The sequence below is a fragment of the Colobus angolensis genome, unplaced genomic scaffold (assembly GCF_000951035.1).
Source record: "Colobus angolensis palliatus isolate OR3802 unplaced genomic scaffold, Cang.pa_1.0 Scaffold69, whole genome shotgun sequence".
Taxonomy (NCBI): domain Eukaryota; kingdom Metazoa; phylum Chordata; class Mammalia; order Primates; family Cercopithecidae; genus Colobus; species Colobus angolensis.
In genome coordinates this window covers 12,392,152-12,403,225 of record NW_012120598.1, presented here as the reverse complement: position 1 = coordinate 12,403,225, position 11,074 = coordinate 12,392,152, and the positions used below count along the sequence as shown (strand labels likewise).

At 35.4% G+C, this 11,074-nt stretch overlaps 1 protein-coding gene across 1 annotated transcript in view; it reads right to left on the bottom strand.

Annotated features, from left to right (window-relative positions):
* Positions 1 to 11,074, bottom strand: part of TMPRSS15 (transmembrane protease, serine 15) — a 135,809-nt gene that overhangs the window by 38,339 nt on the left and 86,396 nt on the right. The window contains exons 17-18 of the mRNA XM_011926526.1: positions 9,125 to 9,235; positions 6,907 to 7,039 (exon numbers count right to left, since the gene is read on the bottom strand). Coding sequence (XP_011781916.1) covers positions 6,907 to 7,039; positions 9,125 to 9,235 — 244 coding nt within the window. The remainder of the gene's footprint in view (positions 1 to 6,906; positions 7,040 to 9,124; positions 9,236 to 11,074) is intronic.

Here is an 11,074-nt window from a genome sequence, read left to right as displayed (position 1 = left end):
TCACCCTACCGCAGTAACATAGCTAAGAATAAAAGAACCTTCTGTGCTGAAGTTACAAATAAAAAAATTTTTAAAATGTAAAATATTATTTAATTGTTTCTTTGTATAGCTTACAAAGTAAACAAACATCATCTAATGCCAAATTACTTTTTTTTTTTTTTTTTTACTGTTCCCATATCTGTGTTGGTGTTTTGCACCCTGAGTTGTAGTAAGTCAAGGTTTTCCCCATATACTTAAAAATTTTGGGACATTGGCAGAAAATATGAACAAGGGCAGAAGCGCTACGTGTCTACCGCCTTAAACGAGGATGGAACACAGGTTCTATTTCCAGTGTTCCGGAACTCACTGCTAAGTTGTATAAACAAATTCATTGTGATGGTTACATAAGATTTGAAATGATTATGCTCTATGTTTTTGAAAGGCTTATCGGAAAACATTTTAATCTCTTCCCCCAGTATTTTCAAAACACAGCTGCAAAGGAAGAATCTTGGGGTAATTCCATTTATTAGCATTTGAGAATGTAAGGCCCAACTTGATGTTCCTGATATTTAGAAGGATCTTGGACAGGACTAAGATGGGATTTAAAAATTAACACCAATTCCTTATAGGCCACCATATTAGAGCACAAATAACTAACTCCACTTTTGAGATATTAGTATTTCCTAAATTTTGTAAAGTTTTACAGAAATGATTATTTTTTTCCAGATTTTAATGACTTAGCAGGGTATATCAGCTATATCATTTATATATTGGGTTGTAACAGGGAAATGCTATTTGCTAGGATATGTCATTAAAAAAAGCACTACCCTAAGTTTTTTTAACCTTCGTTGTTGCATCAGTATAAAATGTTTTCTTTCATACTTTGATCAAAGACATGAAAATGTTATTCAAGGTACTTTTCACTTATGCATGTAATACATGGTAGGAAATGAAAATGTTTAATATAAAGAAAGGAAAGGCTAATGAAATAGGCCTCATATGATTTATTAGAATCGGAGGGGAATTGCATTTTGTACCCTATCTGCGTAAACAATCTTGAGACACTACAGGGGCTTTTTAATAAATTGACTACCAAATTACTTTCTACTGCAGCAAACACACATCATTTTAAACTCACTAAGTTTTCTTTCAGTTACTATGCACCAATCTAGACAAATTCTCATTAAGGATATAACTTTCTTTCAATTACTAGAGCACGATGGAAACTATTTAATAAGCACAGGCTCAAAGATTAAAGTCTTTGCAGAGATTACTTGATTCATTTCTGAAGAAAGCAAGCACCTGACCTTCATCAAAAATATTGTATCTAAGGCAATGGGATGTACTACTTGTGTTACATACACTGAAAATCTGGTTATTTGTCTCTGTATCTGGCTAGAAGGACTATGATTCATGGGAAATGGGATCAGTGAACTAGAGAGTAAAATCTGGCTGGGGAAAACCACGTAAGTAAATAGAACAGAGCAGTGTGTTATCCACTCAGCTCAGGCCATTTTCTAGAAAACCTTCCTTGACATGCCTTTATTGACTTAAGTTCTGCTACAGCACATTGCATGTATCACATTATATTGTAATTATCTGTTTATGTGTCTATCATCACCACATAAGCACAGAAAGCCATGTCTTATTTGTTCATGGAACAGACACAATATCATCACCAGTGCTTAGATTTCTGATCCAGGAATAATAATAATATATTTACATTATATACTGTTAAAATGTAATAAAGATATATGTTTCCTTCCAATACGCTGGAAGGAATGTAAATATAGGAATCGACATTTTGCTGTCACCCAACTAACATGTTTCATTCAATTCGTTGAAAAAACTTATGTCAAAGTAAAGCGTTGATCATTTTGACCTTTGCGAATAACTCGTCTGAACCTAACACATCCTCCAGGAGACAATGTAGTTAAAATTCACAAACCACAATGGAAAGAACTCCTTTTTTTATAATCACATGGTGATCTTTGAAAGGTGATGAATTGAGACACAAATCTCCTGGGCAGGGGAAGTTCAGTCATCCAGGACACTCGGGTGCATCGAATGTGGAATCAAGGTCAAGTACCCAATCTCCTTAGCTTAATCTTTAGAAACTAAATTCCTGAGTCTAGATAGCAACTCCCGAGCAATTGAAGCTAACGGCTTCTTAGGACCTCACCTCTTTGAATTCACTATTGAACTAAAATTAGTGTTTAAAGTAGGAGCTTGGAATGAATGCCACTTACCCAGTTCTTTACTTGAAATGAAAATAAAAGATTAACAGTTTCTGGGTTTTATTGACTCTTTATCAAAAAAACATTGTTTCTCCTACAACTTGCTTTCTTCCAAGACTTTATTTCTGAAAGCTCCCCATGTTGAAAGAGTTTTTGTTAAAGTTTACAAGTAGAATAAAAAGAATTACACACACACACACACACACACACATTTAAAGTACAGAAAGACTGACTAATATGCATAAACCAAATAGATTTTTAATATATGCTATTTATAGAAAATATGCTCAATAAAAGTAGGAATAGAAAGAAATTACAAAAGAATGTGGTTTGACCCCATTTTATAAAAAGTTTAAAAGTACATATATGAACAAAGATCTAGAAAACTAGACATTGAGTTTTTTTTTTTTTTTTAAGTTCTCGGACACATGTGCAGAAGGTACAGATTTGTTACACAGGTATACATGTGCCATGGTAGTTTGCTACACCCAACAACACATCATCTACATTAGATATTTCTCCTAATGCTATACCTCCCCTAGTCCCCCACCCACGGACAGGCCCTGGTGTGTGATGTTCCCCTCCCTGTGTCCATGTGTTCTCATTGTTCAACTCTCTCTTATGAGTGAGAATATGCAGTGTTTGGTTTTCTGTTCCTGTGTTAGTTTGCTGAGAATGATGGTTTCCAGCTTCATCCATGTGCCTGTAAAGGACATGAACTTATCCTTTTTTATTGCTGCATAGTATTCCATAGTGTATATGTGCTACATTTTCTTTATCCAGTCTATCATTGATGAGCATCTGGGTCGGTTCCAAGTCTTTGCTATTGTGAACAGTGCTGCTGTAAACATACGTGTGCATGTGTCTTTATAGTAGAATGATTTATAAACCTTTGGGCATATACCCAGTAATGGAATTGCTGGGTCAAATGGTATTTCTGGTCTAGATCCTTGGGGAATCGCCACACTGTCTTCCACAATGTTGGGAAAACTGGCTAGCCATATGCAGAAAATTGAGACTGGACCCCTTCCTTACATCTTATACAAAAATTAACTCAAGATGGATTAAGGAGTTAAACATAAGACCTAAAACCATAAAAACCCTAGGAGAAAACCTAGGCAATGCATGGGCAAAGACTTCATGACTAAAACACCAAAAGCAATGGCAACAAAAGCCAGAATTGACAAATGGGATGTAACTAAACTAAAGATCTTCTGCACAGTGAAAGAAACTATCATTAGAGTGAACAGGCAACCTAGAGAATGGGAGAAAATTTTTGCAATCTATCCATCTGACAAAGGGCTAATATCCAGTATCTACAAATAACTTAAACAAATTTACAAGGAAAAAACAACCCCATCAAAAAGTGGGTGAAGGATGTGAACAGACACTTTTCAGAAGAAGACATTTATGCAGCTAACAAATATATGAAAAAAAGCTCATCTTCACTGGTCACTAGAGAAATAAAATCAAAACCACAATGAGACACCATCTCACACCGGTTAGAACGGTGATCATTAAAAAGTCAGGAAACAACAGATGCTGGAGAAGATGTGGAGTAATAGGAACGCTTTTACATTGTTGGTGGGAGTGTAAATTAGTTCAACTAAATTGATTATTTGAATAATGAATAATGACATTCATTTCCTCTCTTTGCTCTTGACAGGAATTGCGTTCCTGATGAGGCTGACATCACCTGGATGAGGCTTGGAGCTGGGAAGTTTCCATTCTAAAGGCAAAGCATTTGGAAATACAACTGGAAGCTCTCAGTCCAACTGTTAGAAGCTAAGTTAGGTATAGAAGGAATGTACCGCAACACAATAAAGATTATATATGACAAAGCCATAGTTATCATTATATTTAGCAGGAAAAAGTTGAAATCTTTTCTTCTAAGAGCTGGAACAAGACAAGGATACCTACTCTCACTACTCTTATTCAACACAACGCTGAAAGTCCTAGACAAAGCAATTAGAATGAAGAGAGAAATAAAGGGCATCCAAATTGGAAAGAAGGAAGTCAAATTGTCTCTGTTTATAGATGACACGATCTTATCTATAGAAAAACCTAAATACTCCACCAAAAAAAGGAATTGATCATTGAATTTAGTAAAGTTTCAGGATACGAAATGAACAAAACAAAATCATTACAGTTTCTATACATCAACAACCAACTAGCTGACAAAGAAATCAAGAAAGTAATCCCATTTACAACAACCACAGAAAAATTAAACACCTAGGAATAAATTTAACCAAGGAGGTGAAAGACCTCTTCAAGGAAGACTGTAAAACACTAATGAAAGAAATAGAAAATGACACAAACAAATGAAAAAACATCCTATACTCATGGACTGGAAGAATTAATATTGTTAAGATAACAATGCTTCCCAATCTCTATCAGATTTAATGCAATCCCTATCAAAACACCAAAGACATTCTTCATAGAAATATTTAAAAAATTCTAAAATTTATATGGAACCACAAAACACACCAAATAGCCAAAGCAATCCTGAGCAAAAAGAACAAAACTGGAGGCTTCACACTACCACATTTCAAAATATTCTACAAAATTACTGTAACCAAGATAACTGGCATAAAAACGGAAAACAGACCAATGGAACAGAATAGAGAACAGGATACAGAACCCTGAAATAAATCTATGTTTACAGCCCACTGATTTTTTTTTTTTTTTACAAAGGCACCAGGAACATTCACTGGGGGGAAAGAACAATCTCCTCAATAAGTGATGCTGGGAAAACTGGAGAACTGTATGAAGTACGAAACTAGACCCTTATCTCTCACCATATAGAAAAATCATATCAAAATGGATTAAATAGTTAAATCTAGGACCTAAAATGTTGAAACCACTAGAATAAGGCAGTGGGGGAAACACTCCAGGACATCGGTCTGGACAAAGAGTGCTTGAGTAAGCCCATAAAAGCACAGGCAACCAAAGCCAAAATGGACAAAGGGGATCACATCACGCAAAAAAGCTTCTCCACAGCAAAGGGAATAACCAACGAAGTGAAGAGGCAGTCCACAGAATGGGAGAAAATATCAGCAAACTATCCATTTGACAAGCACTTAATAACCAGAATATATAAAGAGCTCAAACAAATCGACAAGAAAGGAAAACATATATTCTGACTTTAAAAATGGGCAAATTATCTGAATAGACATTTCTCAAAAAAAGACATACAAATAGCCAAAAGAATATGAAAAAATGCTCAACATCATGAATTACTAGAGAAATGCAAATCAAAACCACAGTGAGATACCTCTCACCCCTGTTAAAATAGCTTCTATCAAAAGAGAGGCAGTAAGGGATGCTGGTGAAGATGTGGAGGAAGAAGAACCCCCATAGAATGTTGGGGGAAAATATAAATTAGTAGAGCCACTATGCAGAACATTATGGAGGTTTCTTAAAAAACTAAAAATAGAACTACCATATAATCCAGTTATTTCCACTGCTGGGCATATATTCAAAAGAAAGGAAATCAGTATATCAAAGAGGATATCTGCCCTCCCATATTTATTGCAGCACTATTCACAATAGCCAACATTTGAAATCAACCTAAGAGAAAAGCATATGTTTTATAATTAGAAAACTTTTGGCATATGTTTTTATGTATAGGTATATCTATATTTACATGTACATAGAGTGTACAATATAATTTATTGCTTAAGTATTTGGCACTGATTTTTAAAGACAAAGATTAGTCTAGATTTTAGCATTACAATAATGTATAAAATAGACACGGTTCTTCCCTTTATAGACCTTATAGTTTAATATGACAAACAAACTTTAAATGATATAGTGTTATAAGTTATAAAGATAACCACATGTGAACCAACATGGTTAGTAATCATTAAATCTTTAAAATCATGTATGTTTAAGGATCAGAATGGTGGGTTAGAGTTGACAGGTTGTAAAATGCAAAATAAGTATGTTATTGCTACTCATAACTTTCATTTTCTACCTAATTACTTTTAAGACTCCATGGGAAGGTAAAAATCAAATATGGCGAAATTACATATTTGATGCAAGCTATTATGGCATTAGACTGGGAGGTATAATACATTTTTGATGAGTTATTAATTGGAATTTTTACTTGCATCATCCTTCCTGAGAATATCCTTCTTTATCTTTCTATCATATAAAATTTATAGAAATACTATTGTAGTGGAAGAGGTTATGCAAAATTTTTAATTTTTAAAATATTTTACAAATTTTGCAAAACCTCTCCCACTACAATAGCACCTCTATGAATTTTCCAAAAAAGCTATTGTAAATGTGTTGCAAAGATATAGCAAAATCATATTCTCTGTAGTACCCTTGTGATTGTTTATGTATATTATGATATAGCATAAAATGAAATAGTTCATTTTTTAAAAAGTCATCTAAAAATTATAAAATCATGAGAAATGCTCGCATATAAGTATTTTATATAACAGAGCATATTATATTTTATATAACATTTACTCGTACTTATATTTATACGCTATACAAAGGTTACCAACAGTGGTTATTATTTGAAAATAGGGTTAATCAAGATGTGTATTATCACCCTTTTGCTAATGTGTATTTTCTAAATTCATAACTTTATGAATTTTAAAGCTCTTGCTAAACCTAATTTGATCATAATAAAAACGTTTGATAATCTTTTAAAAGGGAACTCAGTAGAATTACTTACCCTAGTCCCAGCAGTTGACAAACATCATTTGAAATCTGGGTGGTCCAGTTCTCAGCACAAGCTGTATGCCATAAGCTCTGGATTCTGAACTGCACTAAACCATTGTTGTTGGTTGTGCCGTTGAAAAGACGCACTAAACACACGGAGAGTATAATGGTGGTTACCAGAGACTGAAGGGTGGGGAGAATGGGAAGACATTGTTCAGAGTACAGAGCTTCAGTTAGACAGGAGGAATAAGTTTGTGAGATCTCTTACACAGCACTGTGACTATAGTTAATAATAATGTACTGTATATTTCAAAATTTTGCAAAATTGCAAAATTTCAAATTTTCTCATCATGAAAAATGATAAGTATTTAAGGTGATGGATAGGTTGATTAGCATAATTCAATCATTCTTCATTCTCTCTCTATATATAAACATATATACACACATTTTATATATACATACATACGCACATTTTTATATACATATATACACATTCTCTATATATACAATTCTCCATACATCCTATATATAACATATATAATAATATCATGTTGTAACCAATAAATATATAGAATTAAATTTTTCAAATTTACAGCTAATTTTTTAGAAAAATTAACAAAAAAAGATGCATTAAAGAGATTAGATTACACATGTGGTCATTTTGACCTAAACTGATAAGAGTAGATTACGGCCTCTAAACTAAATGTGCAATGTTCTTAACATCTCAAGTTTAGAGATTGATTGTAGTTTTTCTTAAGAGCATTATGGAAGGTCTAATTTGAAAAATATAAATTTAGCAGACAATTTTGCTCTTTTATATAACTATAAAAATGGAAAATGCAGAGATATGCAAATTTATTACAAATCTATACACCAAATAAACAGAAAATAAAGTTATTTGTGAAGAGTATACCTAAGAGTATATATAAACTTAGCTTCTGAAAGACAGAAATTCAAGTTTAGAGATTACTTTAGGAATTCCTGCCCCACCAAAAAGAACTCTTTTCTTTGTACTTGCTTTTATACCATTCGATTTCTATCATCTCATTCGTCATTTTACAACCAGTTTGAACAGAATTTTAAGGCCATTAGTGGCCAGGTAGGGACTGGACCAAGTTAAGTGAGTTCTTCAAGGGAGGAAAACATCAGTAATTATAGTCTTACCTACAAACACTACGTTGTAATTGTATAAAATAATGCTACATTGTTTACCCTTTTTTCCTATTATGACAACAGTTAAGAGCAGTGACTATAGAATTATACAAACTTAGGTTCAAAAACAGCTCTCGCCCTTACTAGGTGTGTGAACTTTGGCAGCCACTTATCACTTCCAAGCCGCAGTTTCCTCATGGGTAAACTATAGCTGATTTTTTTTTTTTTTTTCTTTTTTGAGAAGGAGTTTCACTCTTGTTGCCCAGGCTGGAGTGCAATGGCACGATCTCGGCTCACTGCAACCTCTGCCTCCCGGGTTCAAGCGATTCTCCTGCCTCAGCCTCCTGAGTAGCTGGGATTGCACCCGCCAACATGCCTGGCTAATTGAGCATTTTTAGCAGAGACAGGGTTTCACCATGTTGGTCAGGCTGGTCATGAACTCCTGACCTCAGGTGATCTACCTGCCTCGGTCTCCCAAAGTGCTGGGATTACAGGCGTGAGCCGCCACGCCTGGCCAATTAGAGCTAATTCTTACTGTAGATTTTTTTTTAACTTATTTACAGTGCATGATGCATAGTATGTAAGTGTAAAAAATTTGCTTAGAAATAAAAAGACATAATAAAAGTATCCATTACTCACGATGTTATTGAAGTCTGGAAGGGGAGCCGGACTGAAAACTCAGCAGGGCAGGGGGAGAAAGTGAGTTATAAGTAAGCATACAGGTGCCTCTAAATGTGGGCAGTAAACAGAACACAGTAGCCAATATGTGTGGTGCTAGCCTGCTTGGTTTGGAATACTGTCTCTGTGGTATAGTATACCTATATGAATATTTGTTGCTCTAGAATTACAGTTAATAAGTGTGGCCAAATTGAAACAAACAATAAACTGAGGCCTGCGTATTAACTTTTCTCCTAACCAGATAGGGACGAGGTGCTAAAATCATCTCAGAGATGAGATGTTCTCATTCCAAAGCATCAAAACAAGTCCTAATAAACACACTTATAATCTTTCTTTTACACCGTAGAATCCAAATGCAGAGGATAAAGTCATAAAAGTATTTTCCTAAAAAGAAGGCATACCACAGTCTGCTTCATCGGAGCCATCCTCACAGTGCGGATCACCGTCACAGAGATTTGCCAGTGGAACACACTCTCCATTTTTACATTGAAAATTGTCTTCCTTGCATGGCTCTATGGGGAAAGAATGTTTACTGTATAGGATAAAGAAAACACAAATGGATGATTCTGGAGTACAAATCCCATTTGCTCCCCTTTAAACATGAGTCCTTTGCCACAGCACAAGGTGGAGCCAGCTTTGATACTGAGAAACACCATCTACTTGGTTGTTCAGAATGCCTCAGAAATAGTTCCCAAGCTGATGTGCATGTCGCTTTAGAAGAGTGTGGATGAAACCTCAGACATCTCTTTTGCAGCAAAACTCAGGGAATTTCTAAGAGGTGGCTGAGAGGTCAACTCACCTCTTCCTCATAATTTTGTTAGTATCTCTTCAATAAACAAACTCCTCCACCCCAAACGAACATACAAGCAACAACCACTGAACTGTTACTCAAGCACAGAGAGGTCCCCTGGCCTCACCATCCAAATGATACTTCCAAACCTTTGTAAGAAAGAAGTGTGGAAGTTGTCTGTTGGTGGGATCAAAGTTGGATTGGGCTGGAAACAGAGGGCTCAATTAAAAGTTGGTCAGGCAGGAAAGAGTAGTCACAAGGAAACGGAAACTTTGCGGTATCTGTAATGTGAAAAGAAGTTGAGGATAGAACTCCAAACAATTAAAGCAGTGTTGGAGGCATGGGCATGTGCTTGGCACATGGAGACACAAAAGGAAAATGAAAAGCCTGGGCAAAGAAGAAATTGGGTAGATCTGGAGGCCATTGGTCATTGTTTCCAGAGTTTGTTGTACAAAAAGAGGCCTACTGGAAACATTCCTTATTTAGAAGTAGCTGCTTTGAAAGTTTTGTTCTAGGAGAGCCCTCATATCACTGGGAGAGAGAGGTTTGCTTCCCTCTTCTAGCACTTTCTGATTATGGCTTACGAGGTACAGCTATGTGCTGGAAGGAGAGTAGGAACTCCGTGAGGGCCACATGGAATTTGGTTCCCTGACAATGACGATGGTTGTCAGGTGTGGAGAGGTTCAGCATCTTATGCCCTACATGGCACATGAACAATCATATGGGGAAGCAAAAGCACTTGATAAAAATAAGAAAAGGGAAGCTTGTAGTTTGAAAACTATTAGTGTCTACTAGTCAATACAATGACATTACTATTACACTGCTTTCAAGGAGACTCAATTCAGGTTAATATGATTTCAGAAACAAATTATAAAAGTAACCATGGAGACTTTCTGAATTTATGATGACCAAACATAATGACACTTGAAAGGAATTATTCCTGCTCTTTTAGAATCTAGGTTGTAGACTCACATCTGAGAGTACTGATAAATACTGTTATACTTCTAAAGAGAGGGTCTCAGTTTAGCCATACTACACTTACTGAAAAAAAGACTGGAAGTAGTCCAGCAAATATCAATATCCATCAGCTATTTTCAGCTTTTTAATAAAAGGGCATTAGAGTATTTTTCTTAAAAAATATTGAATAGAGTATTTGAGGGGGGTTGTTTTTATGGGGGAAAGTGGAGTGGGGCCATCCAGCAAACCAAGTATGGGGTGCCCTAAGAGAATCAATTCCTAACTGAGTTGCCTGAAAGAAGCAAGGTCAGTATCTCACTCCCTGGCCAAAAGTTGACTACACTGCATAACCACAAGGACCAGGCTTTCATGGGACTAGTGCTAGGGGTTTCAGATTTTTAAAAACTCTGACGTTAGCATGAAACAGATTTTAAGTAATAACTCTAGGATACACATCAATGTGTGTGTGTGTGTGTGTGTGTGTGTGTGTGTAACTAAATTAAAATTTACCTTTACTCTGTTCTATTAATTCCTATCCTATCCTATCCTATCCTATCCTATCCTATCCTATCCTATCCTATCCTATCCCATTCCATCCCATCCC